This window comes from Epinephelus moara, chromosome 12 (assembly GCF_006386435.1).
Source record: "Epinephelus moara isolate mb chromosome 12, YSFRI_EMoa_1.0, whole genome shotgun sequence".
NCBI lineage: Eukaryota > Metazoa > Chordata > Actinopteri > Perciformes > Serranidae > Epinephelus > Epinephelus moara.
The window spans coordinates 28,019,056-28,039,852 of NC_065517.1; the positions used below are offsets into that span (position 1 = coordinate 28,019,056).

At 41.6% G+C, this 20,797-nt stretch overlaps 1 protein-coding gene across 1 annotated transcript in view; it reads right to left on the reverse strand.

Annotated features, from left to right (window-relative positions):
- Nucleotides 1–8,800: 8,800 nt before the first annotated feature.
- Nucleotides 8,801–20,797, reverse strand: part of rps6kc1 (ribosomal protein S6 kinase polypeptide 1) — a 35,311-nt gene continuing 23,314 nt past the window's right edge. Inside the window, exons 14-16 of the mRNA XM_050059090.1 lie at nucleotides 16,042–16,124; nucleotides 12,862–12,957; nucleotides 8,801–11,575 (exon numbers count right to left, since the gene is read on the reverse strand). Of these exons, the coding sequence (XP_049915047.1) occupies nucleotides 11,474–11,575; nucleotides 12,862–12,957; nucleotides 16,042–16,124 (281 nt within the window). The 3' untranslated portion in view covers nucleotides 8,801–11,473. The remainder of the gene's footprint in view (nucleotides 11,576–12,861; nucleotides 12,958–16,041; nucleotides 16,125–20,797) is intronic.

Below are 20,797 nucleotides of genomic sequence, written 5' to 3' on the forward strand. Positions count from 1 at the left end.
TACTCACGCATGTTTGAACACTGGAGTATTGTGTGGTGTCCATCGTACTGCCCGGGAATTTGCGTCAAATCATGTCTTTATATTGACTTTACATGGAATTCAATCATGCAAATTGTTTTGTTGTGAACACAACATAACGACAATAGAATCCACATTACATTAACATTTTGACATATTGCAGACATTTTGTCTGGTACAGCTAAATGATGTTATTCTACATCAAGATGAGGTTGGCTTGAGACACTTGGAAGACATTCGATTTTGGCTACTTGACAAAACAACTTACAGTAAAACCAACAAAATATCAACATCATCCGTCGTCAGTATTCTACGTCAAATTGATGTTGGCATTAGACGTTGCCCTAACATTCAAGTTTGGTAACCAAACATCATGACCTAAACTGTTGACTTTAATGACGTTGGAGGCCAGCTGGATATATTCCATCATGAAACTGTTAGAACTTAAATTTCTATTTAATTTTACTTACTTACTTTACTTATTTTATTTACTTATGTTTGGCTATTTGATTTGACTTTGACTCTTAATTTCCATTCAGTTTAATTTAATTTCAGTTTAAATCATTGTGTTTGTTTTCCATCTGATTCCATTTTTCAGTTTATGGATGTGTTCAGGTGTAATTATTTTTCCTGCAGATTGTTAATTACATTATGTGCTCTTTAAATACAGGACTCACTGATACTATATGTTCTGATAAATGTTTCATGCCTCAACGGGCTTGTCAGTCAGTTGGTCCAGTCAGGATCAAGATATAAAGGGATCTTTGGAAATCAAAAACAGACTAATAAATACGTCAAGATAAAAGATTTTCATATATATATTTTGTAAAGTGACTGATTTATTTAATGCTGCATTCAAATGGAATCGTGTTTATCGTGTTCACTAGGAGAGTCCATATGAACGGCCCCCTGTGGAAATTTCCTGAGAGCTCTAATTCACAAATTCATGTTCACGACATCCAATGTCTTAAACATGAGCTCACGAGTTCCATTTAAACACAGCATTATCCAGGGGTCAGAGGTCATATATGTTAACCACAAAATCTTCAGGGTGTCTTCACGTGACCTCACAGGCTTCTGTTTCCTTTGACTCCTCAGTGACCCTGTTGTATTGTCTTGAGGCGGAAAAGCAGAGCATCACAGTCTGAAGCCACGCAGCTAATGACGGTCCTCTGCAAATGGAAGGAGTGAGGTCAACGACCTGTTACTCAGATCCCCGAAACCCTTAAGGCCAATCTGTGGTTAATTTTGGGGTTGTGTTTACAGACACTGATATTTACTGAACCGAGACGTCTTTCGCAGTTACCTCATCAGTGCTGCAGAGGAGCTGAGGTAAGAGGCAAAGCTGCTTTGCACTATCTGATCAGATTAAGGCGTGAGACAGCCCAAGGCGCGAGGGCACTGACAAGTAGTATTACAGCAGTTAATTAAAGGCAGACCAAGAGGAGATTTAATTAGACCTTTATGTTTTTTTATCTCGAGCTGACTTTTTCTATGATATGCTGTATATTACATCTTTTAACTCGGTATTATCTGTGTGTTGTGTGTAATGAGTCTTTCTCAGAGCCGCTGAGTTACTGAAGGCACAGAAGATACTTATATTCCCATCTATTTTTGCATAATTGGATATCTCAGGCTTTTTTCTTCAACACAGATTTTATGATATATTTTGAATAGGCACATTTGTGCTGTAGGTGGTGTTTGGGTTCTGTTAATGGCTCTGCTATTCTTCTATTATGATATTGTTTGGCTATGTTTCCTTTCCCTAAGGATGACACTAGACACCAGCTGTTAGTGTGTGTTACACTATAAAACCACATTTACCACTATACAGATGGGCAGAGAGTAAACACAATGGATTCTTTGAAAGTATAATGTATAGGTGTTTTATTATCTGCGCCTGGAGGGATCACGTGCTTGGTCATGTGTGTGTAAGTGTGTATACTTCCTGTGTACATCTATCTGCAGCTAATCTCACAAACTATAGGACCAATCAGCCTAATATTTTGTGTGCATATGTATGACTGTAGGTTTGAGGAACTCTCGTGGTTGTGATGATTCGCAATTATTGAAAAACCTGTCTTATTGACTGTTTCAGGCCCTGGTGACACAGACAGCTTTTTGTCCTTACTGTGCTCAGCATTTTTGAATGCATTTCTGAACTCCTCAAGTTGACAAAACTTCAACTCAGAGTGGAAAAGCGCCCCACGCCATCTCATTTTTCGGCATGGTTTACAGTTGGTAAACAATGGAGGAGAAACTGGTGGTAGCGGTTGCTGGATACCCAGAGCTATATGGCCCGACGATTGACAGCAGGTTGTCAAACTGCTAAGGAGTCATCCTAAAATATGTCTGGAAACGACCATCATCGAGGAGAAGCTCCTGGACCAACTGGTGGTACTCCCCATGATCCACCCTCTTTTTTAGGGTCTCATGTACCCACACAGATCTCTGTTTCCCTGTGCCCAACAAACTATTTTCTGACAGCCTCTCATCCTCAACCAGGCCGACAGGAAGTACCCTTCGCCTCAACATTTTAGGAACTAGATACTATTTACTGGGGGAAAAAATTGGTAGATTGATTAGTGTTAGAACGTGATAGGGTGGTTGCCGGGGAACAATAAAAAGGGGCAGCAAGCTTTTTTTTTTTTTTTTTTTTTCTTACTAGTCACATTTAATTTAAAGAGAAAAAAAGGCAGTGCGGTATGCCTCCATTTTGCAACCTGCGAGACACTTTCTGTGTGATCAGGGCCTTGTACCGTCATTGACTGCTGACTGCTGACTGCTGACTCCTCACTCCTCGTAACTGGCTGGTAGGGGCCACAAGTTTTCCGGACATGAGCTTGGCTTAAAGCAACAAGCCTTTTCATCTGTTGCAGGACACATTTTGGCCTCAGTTGTTGCTCAAAACCAACATCCAAAGAAAAGTTTGGTCTCATTTTGAACCAGAGCATCTGTAGATTCATTCCATACCTGATATGTTATTAGTCACTAAAGAAAGACATGATACAAGATGAATCAGTCACAGGTTTTGTTATCTTTGCCGCCATCTTGACTGTAAAGCCCAGTTCAGACCAAAGATTCCCATCAACGATGAAACTGTTTTAGAAGCTGCAGGTGCTCCGTCCCCGCCAAGTCCTCTGTTTCCACACACATTTTCATTGACTGATTAATTGGCACTGGTTATTTATTGTATTGTGGCATATTGATAATGAATACAGTCCATCTGATGCTTGTTTTCATTATATTTTTTTGCCATTTCATCACTATTATAAATGCAGCTGTAGCCAGTATCTCACTATCACTATCCCCATTCATATTTTAAGAAGCTACAAATTATATTCAGTCACAAAATTAGCCTGAAAAGCTGGAAATCAGAGCAGAAGAACAGAGAGTTGTTGCACAGAGATGATACACCATCTCATCTAGTTGCATTGGTGTGAACCAGCAGGTCTTTAGAACGTTACAGAGCAGCGCATTGCAAATAGTTGCCTGTTTCAACTTGTCTTGTTGTGAATCTTTGGTCCGAACTGGGCTTAAGAGAGCCAGGAGAGCCAATTCCATAGGCTGCATACCTGGTTTCATTCCATTCGTTATGCGGCGTTATACCAAACCGGGAGCGATTCCGAAGCTGAGCATTTTGCCTGCCCAATTTTGTAGATTTGCAGATGTTTTTCCATGGTATATCTGCTTCTACCATTAATAAGTAGTAACTTTTTTTGTCTGTCTTAATTGTGTTTGTTGTTGTTATTTCCTCCTTTCTTGTGCTGCAGCCTATAAAGTTAATACCGTTGAATGTTATGAACGACATGGATCAAAGATTTGTGGCTGTGTTTCAGTTATTACAAATACATTCATCCTCATAATCACATCGTAGGCTATATGTCGTGTTACTGAGACACGACATCTTGTAATATTCAGTAGGTAAACCTGTAATCAATCAACCACTCTTACACCTTTACCTGTTTCATAGTGCTGTTCACCTGTACCTTACCCTGTGCTGCTCCTAATGCTGTTGACCATGTAGCTTGTGTGTCTGTGCTGTGGTAAGGATGTGTGTGTGTTTGTGTGTATGGGGGGGGGGGGATAATGAAGAGGCATTGTGTCTCTTCATAATGACATCATGGCTCTGACAGAAGCTGGAGAAGATGCCCGGGGTCTCAGAGCGGAACTCTTCAGCTTGGCGCAAGTGTGTGTGTGTGAGTGTGTGTGTGTGTCCGTCCCTGGGCTACAGGAGTCCTCCTGGGCTTTGTGAACGAAAGTCAAACCGTCAAAGACAAAAACAAAACCTGACCAACAGCAATATGAAGCAGAGGGCAGGCCATTTGGCTGCTGCCCGCTCGCTGGTGCCTCAGTGTGAAAGCGACGGGTGTGAGAGCTGAAGGGAGGCGCATTTGAGGAGAGACAGAGAGAGGTGGGAAAAGACTACAGAGAAAGAGAGAGGGAGGTCCAGGAAGTTGCAGGAAGGGGTTCAGGGGTCAATTCAGCCTGCAGGCCCTGGTGACGCTTTAAGGGCTCTGGCCTGTATTGCATCACGGGAGTCCTTGGCGTGTCCTCTTAATCTTGCCTCTGTCCAGACGGATTCTTCCCTGTGGCTTTGTGCACACACAAAGACACACACACACATAGATAAAACACATGCACCTTGGCTCTTTGTGTGTGTGGAGTCAAACAGACAGTGGTGGGAGAAGTACTCACTTACTTTACTTGAAGGAATACTTCAAATGACCATTTGTATATCAGTCCGGCTACATGCTGTGTGTTACCTTGAATTCATGAAGAAAACTTTTTTTCACTGTTTTTCTCGCATGCCTCCACGGGGAACGGAGAATCCAAAAAAAGGTGAACATCATAAACTGAAGTAAACAGGGGCCGTGTTTAACAGCAACAAAACTGTATCAAAACATCCTTTACAAACTCTCACACAACTCCTGCAGTATAATCCAAGTCTCATATATCCAGTCATATGCTCAGCACTTTCGCTAAATTCTCTCCCCCATGACTTTCGCAATATTGACTCCCTCTCCAATGTCAAATCCCGTCTGAAAACACACCTTTTCCAGCTGGCATATTCAGTCTGATTTAATGGTGACACACATATGGTGACCTGCACTGATGATGATTTTATACCTAATATTTATGATTAGGATTTTTGTCCAATCATTTTATTAACTCTTATTGTATGTTACAGAATTGTTTGATTGTATGAGCTATGGACACATTACTGCTTGTTTTTTAACCGTGTCTTGTAAGGTGTGCTTGAGTGCTCTGAAAGGCGCCCATAAATAAAATGCATTATTATTATTATCACTACAAACAGTCTCACGCTCGGCCGAGGAACATGCCTGGGCCTGCACTTGCATTAGAACTCTGCTCTAATGGAGCTCATACGGCCTGCGTACGCTCGGGCACGCTGAGGACATGCTACTCGTATGCAGAGGTGTTTTAAATAGTAATGTTAGTAACCCTTTACAATAAGGTACACAAAATTAGAGTAGTTACTGAGGAACTAATGAGGAACTAATTAGTTACTGAGGAACTAAGGTACACAAAATTGGAGTAATTACTGAAGAACGAATGAGGAACAAATGAGGAACGAATGAGGAACAAATGAGGAACGAATGAGAAACTAATGAGGAATAACTATTACTTAATCATTACCTACCTTTTTTGTGTACCCTAAAGTAAAGTGAGACATCAAAAAGAGTAGGTAATGAGTACTGAATCATTACCTACTCATTAGTTACCCTTTTTGTGTAAGGTACACAAAAATTACAGTAGTTACTGAGGAACCATTAACTATTAACTAATAGTTAGTTCCTCATTAGTTCCTCAGTAACTACTCTAATTTTGTGTACCTTAGTTCCTCAGTAACTACTCATTAGTTCCTCTATAGTTCCTCAGTAACTACTCTAATTTTGTGTACCTTATTGTAAAGTGTTACTGTAATGTTTTGGCAAAAATGCGTATGTGTGTATTGAGCATACGATTGGATAAATGAGACTTGGATTAAACTTGTGTGGGAATTTTTTTTTTTTTTTTGGATTCTCCGTTCACTGTAGAGGCATGCAAGAAAAACAAATGTTTCCTCACAAATTCAGCGAAACGTGGTGAGTAATTCCCTACACTAGTGGAAGAACTCCTTCATGTACAGCAGCTTAAAATATGCTCGGAGGGATTCTGCGTCCGTTGTGAAGGCACATCTCACATCTGGGCTGAGTAAGATTGACAGGTTTCTTCTCTGAGCTGAAGTGAACCTCTCGCCCTGAGTGTGTGTGTAATGAGAGACAGGTCTTATGACAAGCACTAATCAGCCCAGACTCTTGACCCTGGAGCAACGAGGCTGACACCAAGGGGATACACCCCGACACTGCTAACAACTCCCCCGACCTGTGTGTGTGTGCGTGCGTGTGTGTAGAATAGTGTGTGTCATTTCAGGTAATAGAGTTCATGTTGAGTGAATTTTCTTCAAAATGTGAGAATATTCTGATATGGAAGGGTTATTAAACCATATTTTAAGACATTATCAGGAATTAAATAAATGTTAAGTGATCTTGTTGGTCTTTAAAAACAAATCTACGTTTTATTTTTTTAAATGTTTAAAAAACCAAAGTCCCTTTGAAACCAGTTATTTCCAAACCCCCAGTTCTGTCCTTCCATGATACAGAAAAAGCAATCCATGCCCTTATTGCATCAAGACTGGACTATTGCCTTTATCTTAATCTTTCCAGTTTCTATTAACTCTATTACAGATGGTCCGAAATGCAGCTGCGAGGATGTTGACACGTACTTAAAAGTGAAAGCACATCACCTCAGTTCTAGCCTCTCTTAATTTTATCCTCATTCACTTAAGAATTTGATTTAAGATGTGAAAGATCAGCTTCCAGTCTCTTAATGGTCAGACCCCATCTTATATCACACACCTTAATTACTGGCACTCGGCCCGTAGTTCTCTTAGAACTGCTGACAAATTCCTTGGACGACCTACCATCACGACTAAAACTAAAGGTGGTAGAGCCTTCGCTCTCTGGGACCAGTTCCAGTTATATATCATGTGTGCTCCCTCCATCTCTGGTTTAAATTAAGGCTAAAGACACTCTTTTATTCACTTGCCTTTTTGGTCCACTAATCCTATAATTCTGTATTTGTACATTGCTGTTTATTGTTGTCGTTGGTATGTAGGCCCACTCTTCGTGTTTTCTCTACGTTTTACTTTACATTTAAATGTCCTTTTAGACAGAACTTTGGTCATATTAAACTGGGTTTAAATGTGCTCTAGAAATAAACTTCCACACCATCCTCAAGAAGGACAAGACAAATACAGCGACTGAGATCTGGATCATTGGGTCGAGTTACATTCAACGAGGGAACGCAGCAGCGTATCACATCTCAAGAGAGATTTTGGGACTCAATGCTAGAGTTGAGTGGTTTGGCAAAAGGTGCATATGCTGGAGTGATGTTCTTCCCTGTTTTTACGTAGAGCTGTCAAACTCTCTGAGTCCCTTTGACATTTTGGTTGTCCACACCGGTGGCAACAATCTGGGGTTGATGTCTGCCCAGAAACTTGCATCCAAATGAAGAAGGAATTGATAGAGCTCCGTGCAGAGTTTCCTTCAATGAGGACTGCATATTCCTGCATCAGATATGGACAGCCAGAGAAGGTCAACAGCGACAGGAAGGCCATCAACAAATGCATACGAAAGGCCATTGGCAACTTCGGTGGATAAGTTAGTAAACGTCCCTTCCACAGATATTTCGACAAGGAAATATCAGAAGCCCGAACCACCTCAGCTGACCCCTTTCGGCACGAAGGAGCAACAGCTCTACCCCGAGCTCCCTCTGGATGTGTGAGCTCCTTACCCTATCTCTAAGGCTGAACCCAGCCACCTTCTGAGGAAACTCATTTTGTCTTTCGGTCATTAGTGAAAGCTCATGACCATAGGCGAGGGTTTGGACTATAGGTGAGATAAATCCTCAACACTGGACCTTTAAACGTCAATAATTAGTCTTAAATTTAAATTTGTGATCTTAATTGCCACAAACATTTGATCTTTTAATTTCTTTTTGCCTAAATGAGTCAAGCTCTTCTGCGTCTAAGTCCACATTTCTGATGTTGCACATCTTTAAAACCTACCACTGAACCTAAAAATGTCTTTTTGCTTCACACTTGAAACTTATCTGTTTGCAAAATGTTGATTAATCTAGCTCACTCTAAAAACCATATTCCAAATTAAACCCACCTCTGCCAGGGACCACATATATACTACTTACCTTTATAATTCCCTGCGATGCTTGAGTAAGAAAAACATGATTTGTCCAAAAATCAGTTGTAAATTTGGTTAAAAAGTTATCTTGAAAAGGTTTTAAAAGCATTACATTTTAGTGTCCTATACCCAGAGACACCTTGTTAATGAAAAACTAAGTATGATTTTCAAAAAGTTTGCTACACACTGTTCTTGTTTGTCACATTTCCCAAATGGACTGTCAGATAATGAAGGCATTTTTAAGACTTGAAACTGGTAATACCCCTACTGCATCCAAAAAAGGCCCATGTGTATCAATGAGTGCTTGAGATTTACTGTTATGTATGTGTGTGTGTGTGTGTGTGTGTGTGTGTGCTGGCTCCTACTGTATTACTGTCTCGGTGACACTCAGCAGGAGTGACAGCAGCTTTCTAGGACTATCATCGGCCCTGCTGATAAGAGGAGCCTCAGAGCAAACACAACACACTCCCAGCTCCTTACACGTAATCGCTGAATCTACAAAAGAAGCAGAATCTCATCCAGGTAAGTTTATTGTTATCCAGGGTGCACTGACAGACCAGTACAGTTACACAGCACAGACAGGAGTGAGCATCCAATAGAAAACAGAATCTGATCTCACTGTGGTGTTTATGTCTGATAAAAAGGGTTAATAGTTGAGATGTGGACCTGGTAATTTACAGAATCTGTCAGTTAACATATATCGCAGTGCAGTGGAGTACAACAGAGTGCAGCATCTACAGTGGAGTGATTATCTGTGTTGTTAGAGACGTGTATTACGATGCGTTTGATATATGCTCCAATAAGTCTCATCTGATTATACATGAAGTGATATATGGCATGTAATGTCACCATGGTAATGTTTACCATGTAATTCAGTCATTGTAGATATTACAAAATCTGCATTAAGATCTGCGTTGCAAGTTAGCAGATGTATCGCTCAAACATAAAACAATCACAATAAAAAGGATTTGATTGATGAGGCAGTAAGTGATTGACGTAAGTTGGACATTATTGAGGCTTTGAGACCTGGGTGTACCTCTCACTTAGCACGACATCCTTTAAAAGGTCTATTTACAAGACACGTATTATTTATTGTTCGATACATTTTCCATAGTATTAAATATATTACGTAAATCATATTCTCCCATGCAGAAAATGCAGTGTTGTACAGTACAGAGAGTCTCCTCTGTTATTCATAAAAACAATCTGTAAAAGGGCTGGTATCAGATGTGTGGTTGAAGCCTCATTCTTTTTTATTCTTTCTTCAATATATGAAAAAACGCACTCTGTTCCAGCTATAATCTATTAAATAATTCAATCTTCATATAACTAAACACTTCACTCAACAACAAAACCATCTTCTACATCAAAATATTTTGTTCATTTACCTTGTTTAGTGTTCATCTCTGTGACTGTATGTGGGCTGGTTGGCTGTAAAAGGGTTTGGCAAAAAAGTCTCGTAGGAAATGAGATATCATATCTGTTCCTACATCAGTTCAATGCAAACCCAGCATCAAATAAGAAGCTCGACCTGTCTCACTCACAGCTAATCTCAGTGGGCTCTCTGAGGAGTGATGAAAGTGTTATAGGTGGCGACAAACTGAGTGTATTGCACGTGTGTTCTCAGGAAAGCGGACTTAAAGCTGGGGTAGGCGGCTTAAGTTTGGCTTCAATGGGCAAAATCCAGTAATAAACTTTGATCACATTGTAATTTAAGTGGACTGAGAAGACTAGACTTCTGCACCTCCTCTTGGCTGTGTTTTCAGGCCTTAGAAGATTTAGGCTGTAACAGGAGACTTTGGCCAATAAAGGTAATTTCAAAAAGAGGGCGTTTATAATGGCTGTTCCACATATGCAGATATGTGTGCACATTCCTTCGGTGAAGGCCCGATTCAGTAGGTCCTGCTGAGAATGTTGCTATTCAAGTATTGGCATCAACTACCTATACTGTAAAGCAACCCGAAAAACACTTGTTAATATCTGTGAAGCGTTTCAGAGATGAAGAGAAAACCTTCTGCTAACCAGAGCTAAAGGCTCATGGCTGTGGCTTCAAGTTCACCTTCACATAGCTACTATTAGAGCCTCGAATCACAGGGAGTCCTCCACCTCACTCCTCGCTGCTACAGACCACCTCACCGGTAGGAAAGTGGGCAGCAGCTTCGGAGAAAGACCCCCAGTAAGCGGCCACAGCTATCCGAATCCAGCAAGCACAAATCCCAACTCTGGGAAAGTGGCCGGACAGCCCTGAGTACCTGCCGGATCAGCAAACTTTCTGTTGCTGCCATTACACAGGTTAGTCCTGGCACTGCTGCTGGCCACCAGCCTGCTGTGGAGGTGTGCGCTGGCTGAATTTCAGCTGCTGACCAAAGGTCCGTCCCCTGAGATGCTGCCCGCTCTCCTCCCATGGAAGCAGTCCACAGCGTAAGGAAGCAAGGCAGAGGGATGCTGGAGTGCCTAGCTAGCTAATACTTGTCTAATTTGCAAAGGGGTGGCAAGAAGGGGCTGAGCAAATGAGCTGTGTGCAACTCTACAATGAAATAGGATTATTTAACTCCCTGTAAGGAAACACTGCGGGTGCATATGTCTGTGATCGTCTGGTGGGAGGGGCTTAGGACAGAGAGGGGAGAGCTGCAGGAGGAGGGTGAATTTTCAAATTCTGCTGTTTTTTCCCTTTTCCAGATTTCAGCCTACCTCAGCTTTCAATCTATGTCAGTTTAAATGGATGACAAAAAGAACTTAATTAATGCAGTGAAAACAGATAAATGTCACCTTTCATTCTCACTTGTGTCATTTGGCTTACAGCTCATGTATGAGGAGCGTAAAAGCAACAATGTAGTCATTGATCATCACTCAGTACCAGCACTTGTAAATGTATAAATTATTGCACCACACATGTTAAGTGTTCCCTGCACCAAAAAGGTTACACAGTAAACCCTCTGTGAGATAAAGACATGAGCAGTTTACAAGGAAGGTAATACTGCTTCTTGGCAAATTCCATACAAAAAAAAACTAATAAAAAAAAAGTACATGGGGACTGAGTGGCCGTACACAAAACGAGTGGTGTGTGCAGAAATGCATAATCTGTATTTACTTTATATCTATTTGAGTGTCCAGTCTGAGGGGAGTTCATTCAGGACAGCCAGTCTCCCAGCATGCAGTTCTGGTTCCCGCAGTCCCACAATGCACAGCGTCTATTTGGGCCATTCCACTCTGGCAAAGAAAGGGTGGGATTTGATATCATCCACGCCTCCCACACCTGCCCCCAGTCTCTCCATTGGGTTGTACTGGAGCAACTGCAGGACAAGACAGAGACCAAAAGCAACACACACATTATTTATTAAGTAGTAATAAGCCATGCCGTTGTGTCTGTCTGTTTACTCCTTCACAGCACAAACTACGCTCGGTTCATGGCAGATCTGTGCCATGTTAAGCAGAGATAAACCCACACTCATCATATTAATATACATCCAAAGATTACCAGTGTTAAAAAGAAGGGGAAAGACTTGCCAAAACCCAAGTTATTCAAACACCACATATACACATTTGTCTTAGGGCTGGGCGATATGGCTTAAAAATAATATTGCAATATTTTTTTGGCTTTATCACCAGCAATTTGCAAACTCTAAAGTACTGTAGAATGCTAATATACTAAATTATTAATACAGTTACGATAAACTTGAATAAATGACTGTTACAATAAAGGCTGAAGTGTTGATGTTTGTGCCACGAACATGAAGCTCTCAGTCAACAGTTGTTGTTAGCAGTTAGCACAAAGTTAAACTGCTGCTGCTGCGCCTTTAAACATGAGAATTTATTCACTATGAGCTGGAAACACACTAACAGCTCTCCAGTTCATACATTAACAGTACTTGCAAGTCGCACTGGTGCTCCATGCTTGCAAAATGGGACTAAATAGTTGCAGTCTGGAGCCTTAAAGGTACAAAGACTTCCTCTGCTCACACTATCATTAATCTGATAAAGTTAAACCGTTAGTGTGGCCTCATTAAACATGATGGTTTATTCACTGCAAGATGGAAACAAACTAACAGATCTCCAGTTCATATATTAATAGTATTTAAAAGTTGCACTGGTGCTCCATGGTTGCAAATTGAGACAGAATAGATGCTCAGCATTTGTAGCTTAGTGTGAATATGCAGCTCTTCCATGAAAAATAAAAACTGGAACATAGCAGTTGTGGTGGATGCCTGCCATCACTGCAGTTGGCTTGTCAATAGTATTGCTATTCTGCGGTTATCACGACAGCCCTACACCATAGGAAATGATTATTGTGTTTACCAGCCAGTAAGAGAGTGAGTTAAAACTTTCAGATACTCATGCAGCAGATTATCACTTTAACATTATCATGCACCATCCCTCTTTAGAAGACGCAGTGAATGTGGCATTAGTCATGTTTCTTTAAATTGCACCTGCAAGTGTGAATGACTTTTGTAAAGAATAGATCATAAATGCAGAATTACAACAAAAAGATTGTTTTAGGCAGGGAAAATCTATTTGACTGAGCCACTCAATTAAATTCTGAAAAGATTAAAATATCACCAGTAACACACTAGACTCTCACCTGCTCCAGCAGAGATCTGGCCTCCTCTGAAACAGACTCGGGGATGTTGAGAGCGGTGTGGCGACCAATTCCCGCTGGATGGCACCGCAGCAGTGACTGCACAGGGGGAAGGAGGGGTGGAAAGAATAGATAACTATCAGTCAAAACACAGACAACCTGACAGACTGAGAGCTAGAGGGACTGATATAGTGACACCCGCAGAGCCTAGGTCAATGTGAGAGCATCAGGACAAGACAAATAGGAGGAGACCAAAGAGCCCGAGCACCTGAAACAACACTGATCACACCAACAACAAGGTAATGATGTAACTACTGTTGCTCTTTCTTAGAACTGCTGTGTGTGAGTCAGACAGAGTGGAGTGTCACAGAAAGAATAACATGGAAAAAATGATTGTTAGTTTGTTCTTCATGTATACAGAGCTATTTTACTGGAAGAACCAACAGTTAAAGGAACAGTGTGTGAGATTTACGGGAATTTAGTGGCACCTAACAGTGAGGGCTACAGGTTGCAACCAGCTGAAACTTCTCCTGGTTAGAATTCCTTCAGTGTTCAGGAGGTTTTTACTGGGAGCCGAATTATCCACAGAGGTCTCTTCTCTCCAAAACAAAGAGACCAGGTGATTAAAGCTGGTAAAAACACTGAATAGAGCAGTTTCACATTAACAAATCAGTGTTTTTCCGACGCTGCTCGTTGTGGAGGAGCTGCTAACTATGGTGGCAGATGTGAAACGCAAAAAACGCAAATGGCTACATGACATTTTTGTCTGTTCCGACAGTCACTGTGTCAGATTAGGCGATTGTGGAGTCATAAAATCGTGCCGTGACTTGGCCGACAGACATGACACACTACATGATGGTCCACACCAATTATCCCCGGTCGTCTTTCACGGCGTGTGTGATGTCATCGGGTTATTCATGTCCTATTTTTACAATTATTGCTATTATTTCAGTCACTGTGTCTGCTCATGTGCCAGCCAAAATGTTGTTGTAGTAACGTAAAAAGCGCCACCAGATGGCAGAGCTACATTTGAAGTACCGCATGCAAACATACAAGTCACTGAATCCTCCACAACAAGTTCCTGTGAATTTTTCACAATAAAAGCCTGTTTAGAAAATTAAGGGATTCTCTCAACCGAGGTTGTAAAGGGCTTTTAATTTGAAACAGATACAGGAAGTGCTTAGTTTGAAATGATGGCGTGATGCGTTAACTTTATCAAGGCAAACGGGAGTGGATTAAAAGTAAAAATAGAAAAATACACATTTCTAATGTAGTCTGTTTCAAAGAAGCTCTGCATTTGTAGCGAGTAAAAGCCCCGCAACAATTTTTTAATATTAGTTCTTTATATCCTCCATTATGAAGATATAGCATTGTTTGCTAGCCTGATGCTAATGGCAGTACTCACTGGGTTGCTAAAGTGCCTCTGCTGTTTGACGCCATCATTTTCCTTCTTTACTCTGTCATGGTAACATCTCTACAGGTAACATCAAAAACCCTGTGGTGTTGTTGTCATACAGTTTCCATGGCAGCAGATCGCTCTGTGTTTCTATTGGTCAAAGGGCCAGCTGTGACGGGAGCAGTCGTGAACGACGAGAAAATCAAACATGCTAGACTTTCTGTCAGGATGTCATGAAGCATCCCAGATGTTGCATTGGTTGTATTCTACTATGACACACTACACAAGACAAAACAATGGATTATTGCGTATGACACTCGTTGATGTTCAGGAGGGCTAATATCGTAGTGTGAACCCAGCATCTGGTAACAAAATTTCTTATTTTCAGGTGATTTTACACCAAAGAAAACATATTTATTATACTATATTACATTTCTGAAATATATCCCCCTAAATCCAACACACCGTACCTTTAAGTAGCTGTAAATGTAAAGCCTTTTAATTTGTTTTTAGAGTAAAATATAACCACGTCAAACTGTCAATTGCAAGGAACTGCTGCACTCACGGAAACTAAAAAAACAGAAATAATCTCAGAAATGAGAGAAAGGGAGCACAAGACCTGCAAGTGCTTTTTCAACCACAGAATGCAGCCCCATTGTTAAAATAATTGACAATAATGACCATAATCACTATGTTGCAACAGCACATCTTTCAGTGCATCTACACCTACAAATTGAAAATGCTAGAACTGAGCGTGTGAGGCAAGAGAGAGCCCGTCAACTGTTTGTGTTGGGGGACCCTGTGTGTGTGTGTGTTTTTTCCATCAGTTAGGTCAGTTGCCTCTCTCTTTCTCTCTCCCGATACGTGCTGCAGGAGTTCTGGCTGTGTTCCTAGCTGCAGTCAAGACTGCTCCAGGCAAGATCTTATCCTGCAAGGATCAAGAGACACTATGTGTGCCTGTGTGTGTGTATCCTTGCCAGGGCTGTACCCAGACATAATCATCAAAGGAGACATCTGTGTGACTGAGTTGTTTTTTTCCAGGTAAGTGGGTGTGTATTGTTCTACATGGGAACAGTAGCCTAACACCCCGACTCATGTTTAGGGCCATTGATGGGAACCACTGATAGCTGATATGAAAATATGCCCACTGGCAATCAGTTAGAATTTATTCAAATTTAATAGACGATGAAGAATTGAAGGGACGCTCTGCACCTGCACTGGGTGTCTGTGAGTGTAACTGTGTGTGCATTTGTCCTTCAAGTTGTAATTAGCATGTGTTTGCGCGCACGTATCACAGCTGTATCTGTTGTCTCTGAGACGCTCCCCTTCCTCCCAAGCCTGTCTTAAAAGACTGTCCCTCAGACACCCTCTGATCCTGGACCAGCCGAGGCGCAACACCTTGAGAGCTGCCCCGGTCTTCACCTTCCACGCCGACCTCAGATCGGCGTGCTCCAAGCCCAGCGCTGCTCCAGGAGCCAGCAAAGGAGGCCCGGGGAGAGGTGACCCCCTGGCCCAGCAGATGGAGCTCAGGCTGGGGGAGAAAGTCACACCGACACCCCTGGCACTCCCCGAGAACCAGAGTAGGAGACGGCAGCCAAGACGCACCTCACATACACACACACCAAAACAACCAACTCCACCTACAGACACGTACAGACACGCGCGCCGAATCATACACAACCTGGCACGACCATAAAGAGTGCGGGAGAGTTGAAAGCCAAGACACCTACAGACGTCCCACAACACCTCAGCAACAAAGATAACATTTTTCACACTTTTTGACTCACCATGCCTGTCAGGAGCTCAAACAGGACGGCGCCCAAGCTCCACCAATCGCATGCTGCCGTCTCCTCACTGATACCTCCCACCTCTGAAACAAGGGCAAAAAGAAGGGAAGAATTAATCAATAAATCAACAAGCAGAGAAATTAGTCATGTGTTGGGGAAGAATAATCAGCTAGTAATACACCGAAAAAACAAAACTAACCAAATATGTGTAATTAAAATCATTTACCAATCTTAAGATTAGCTAAGTGCATTAAACCCCTTCAGTGATTACATCAAATAAACTCTCAACATTAAACACCGCTCCACACTCACATCTTGGATTACTTAATATTTCATTGAATTGATACAATCAATTCAAAACGAGCACAAAAACATGGACACAGTCTCACACACACATGCGCGCACACAAAAGTGTGTGTCTCATAAAAGGGTGATTTGCATAATAAAAAAGCAGTTAAATTGAGGAAACCGTCTGCTGCAACTTCACACCATCTGCATGACCTGACCTCAAACACAAACACACACTCATACGACGTACACACACACACACACACACACACACACCAAGAAATGTAAAGCAGGAACAACTGAGAACAAACAGTGAAACATTTCTGTTCAGTGTCCTTAACCCCTGCACCGTTTCAGCTCCTGAGAACACAGCAGAATAAGGCTGCAACAATTGTTCATTTTCATTAGTGATTATTTTCTTAATTATTTGTAAAATGTCAGGAAATAGGGGCAAATTAGTAAATCGCAATTTACTAAAGCCCAAAGGCATTTTGATCAGACGTCTCTTTTTTAGCCATTTAATGGTCCAAACTCCAAAGATTTTCAGTTTAATGCGAAAGCAAATTTATTTATAAAGCACAGTTTATACTCAAAGGCAACTAAAAGTGCTTTATAGATGACACAGGTAAAAAGCACAAGAAACAAATGACAAGCCAGCAGAGGCTCAAAGAATATAAACGTTAAAGGCAAACAGAGCAAAAACACACATCTGACTTAAAAGAAAATGAATTCCAAGCAACAACAAACAGGAAGGTCTATAGCTTGGATTTGGATTCAAAAGTGCTCAGAATCACCTAAAGTCTCACCTCCTCTGGCAGTTTGTTTCACATTGAAGCAGCACAGAAGCTCAAGGCAGCTTCACCACAATTCGGTTTGACTCTGAGAACAAGCAGTTATCCAGAACCAGCCGACCTGAGAGGTCTGTGAGGTTCGTACTGGGTCAAGAGATCTGACAAGTACCTTTAACCTAAACCAGTGATTTATAAAAAGCAACAGAAAATTGAAGTTTACAATGAAAGAAGTAAAAAGCAGCAAATAAAGGGTTCCTACACATTTCCAGGGACAGAAATTCAAAACTTTTCCATGACTTTCAAGGACCCGACATAAAGACAAATAATAATAATAATAATAATAATACTAATAAAATTCTTGCCCCACTTGCCCTGTGTTTTTCAGACATATCAGATTCAAACTCTATTCAAACATAATTTCAGATAGCTGGCATACATAAAAGGTGAGACAGTTTGCAGAGAGAAAATTAAGACACATACATGATGATAACAAAACATGGTCACACATCGACATATATTTAGCAACAGACAGCTAGAGAACATAAATTTGCCATTGCGATTACTGTAACAACTTCATTACACACAAAAAAAATCAAAATCAAAACTTTCAATGATTTTTCTTTCCTAGTGATACATATTTGATCAAAATATCGATCAAGCGAGTAAGCTCTCAATAGGAGCTGGGGTAAAGAAACACCACCAACGAAGGACCAATGGCTAATAATGTGGAAGAAATCTTTGAGAAATTGACACACATGAGGCACTGAGACTACAAGAAGCACAACTAGAAAGAACATGGGTGAAATGGACTCTATACAAGACTCAAAAAGACGACACTGGACTGGATTAATAATCAATAGATTCACTAAACCTTAAGGCTGTAAAACGTGTATTTACCCAAGCAGTTTCTGTTTTGTTAACTCTTATTATTTTATTGTGCTGCTGTAACTGACATCTCAATGTCACAAAAATTGTTTTAATTAATTGCGAGAACCCTGCAAATCTGTTCCTTTAAAAACAACTTAAAGGTATACTATGCAAGATTGTCAGTTACTGTTTGTGAACACGCTCGCCAGCAAAAGTAAAAGTAAAAGCCGACCCCAGATTCCTTCTTGTTTGGCGTTTCACCTCACTATATTTGCATTTTTCGACATTTTGTCTCTTGGATGCCTGCTGCTTATGTTCTGGCACCTGGTTGCTACCTTTTTATAAAGCCCCGACCTCACCTGAGCACAATCGAGGTACATAGCTATTAACGTCTCAAGCATAGAAGGTAAAAAAAAAATACATACAGAGGGCGGAGTCTCTGAAGAAGCATACACCACCACACATTTTTAGTGGGTCATAAAAGACGATACAGAGGGATTAACTTTGTATGAATCTATACTTTTTTTTTTGTTAGGAAAATCCTGCACAGTTTATTCTTAAACGATTAATCCATTACCATATCGGCAAACCCTTGCAACCTTACTACAGACCCTGATGACAGTCCGTCACTGAGACTCATGTCCCGACAAACAAAACTAATCAAAGGCTCGTTTACCATATTTTCCTTTTTCTAAAACCCTCCCTCTTTGGCCTTCTGTTAGTTGATATTTAAAACACATGAAAAGACCACGAAACCCTCTCAAGGCGAACAAAGTCTGTCCACTGTCTCGCACTGTGAGAGCCTGATCTACAACCAGTCAGACAGCCAGCATTATGGAGATCTGTTGAGACTCCACAATATGTGTTTAAGTAAGACAGAGGAACTGGGAGTGATACTCATTTGCTAAAGTCAAAAGTGTATGTGTGAGTGTGTGAGTGTGTGTGTATGTGTATGCTAGCTCCACTGGGTACCAGATGGCCTCTTGTGCCGCTCAGCTTCCCCCTGCTCTCTCTCCAGAGGGCCGGGACCCAGGGTCACGGCTGCGTGTGCCCAGAGACCAGGCTCCTCAGCTGGGGGAACATAAGAGACAAAGACCCCTCATCTCCTGGAGGCTGCCGGGAACTCCAGGGGCCAGCGCGGCTCTCTTGCAGCAAAGGTTAGAGAGGGCTATGATACGACTTCCATACACACACACACACATGCACACACACAGCCAACTGAGCAACCAGTCTTCAGGGCTCCCCAGGACTACTGTTTTGACAGCCAAGGAGAGAAGATCGTCATTGAACGGACTAGTGATACCTGCGTAGTTATGAGCTGGAGGGGAGATGCTGGACACACATACACACGCACACGAGCACACGTCTCAGAGCAAGGTCGATGTCATCACAATGGATTAATGTCTAAGGAGCTGCAGGGAGAGTACAGTGGAGCTGGCTACACTTACCGCTCTGTCAGAGCGAGGCAGGGAGAAGGGGAGACAGAGAGAAAGAGGATGGGAGGGGAGAATTAACTGCATCCACAGGCCATGGGTCATTCAAACCCCACTGTTACACTGTGGCATGTGTATGCTTTCCAGTCCGACCGTACCTCCACTACGCTGGCGTTCTCTTTCTTGAACAGCACAAGAAAAACTTTTTAAACGAATCAGGAGAATTCTAAGAAAACAAAAGGATACGGAGCGAGTTAAGTTAACAATACAGCGCGTTCACCTCGCGGCCTCTTCTTCTTCCCTTTCCCCTCAACAATACAGTTCCCTCTTGCTATGTATCTTAATCGCACTCCATCTCCTCTCTCCTGGGGGCCATAAGGAACTTTCTCTCTTCTCCTCTCAGACCAACTTCCCTAAAAACTCAACCGACGGTCTCTGTGGAAAGGGGAAGTGAAGTAGACGCAGGTAGGAAGTAAGGAGGATCGGTGTGTGATGTTCCAAGACTGTGTGTGCGTCTTATGAGCTGTGAAGGCTCACATAAACCTAATGAGTTATATATTCAAAAATAAACAAAGCAGTCCTATGTCTCTTCGCTGTGAGGACAGAATATTTAAAAATATTCAAATAAAGCAGAAGTACTTTGAGGTAACAGTTTCTTACTTGAAAACCTTTTTAAAACAATGGGATGACACGTCTGTGTTAAAAGGGGAACTGAACTTTATCTTCCATTAGATCACACTGTGGCTGAACAGGTAAAAGGACAGTAAAAAAAACAAAACACAAAGCGACTATGATGACTGAATCACCACTAACTGACTTCTTACCTCAGAGGGGAAAAGAATACTGAATTTCCCTTTTCTTAGACACTGAAGACAATTGGTTGTGGCCTTGCTTCCCTCTCGCCAGAACAATAAACAATTACCGTTTCTGCTCGAACCAGGTTGCGTCACACTGTGTCACTCAACAGCTTGTTTTTTTTTTAATTCTTATTAGAGAACAAAACATTAGCCATCTGATGTTTATCGGTAATGACAGAATGGTGAGAAAGTAAATAAGCAGAAGTGCAGGATAAATAGATTAATACCCTGCCGCTGTGTTTTCCGAGTCCACTCCCGTGTTTTTTTGGGTGTGAATGTGCGCGTTTTAAAAACATGTTTCCCTCCGTCTTACACACACACACACACAGTCACACACACAACGCACATACGGTCACAGCAGGCCCCCTGCTAGCTTTCTGGCAAACAGTCATAAATCTGTCATCAGGAATGAAGCCATCGCTGGAGCTGACCCTGTCTGGATAAACAGCAATACATAACAAGGGCAGAAGAGAGACACACTCACTAACCTCTGTGTAAGTGTGTGTGTGTGTGTGTGTTA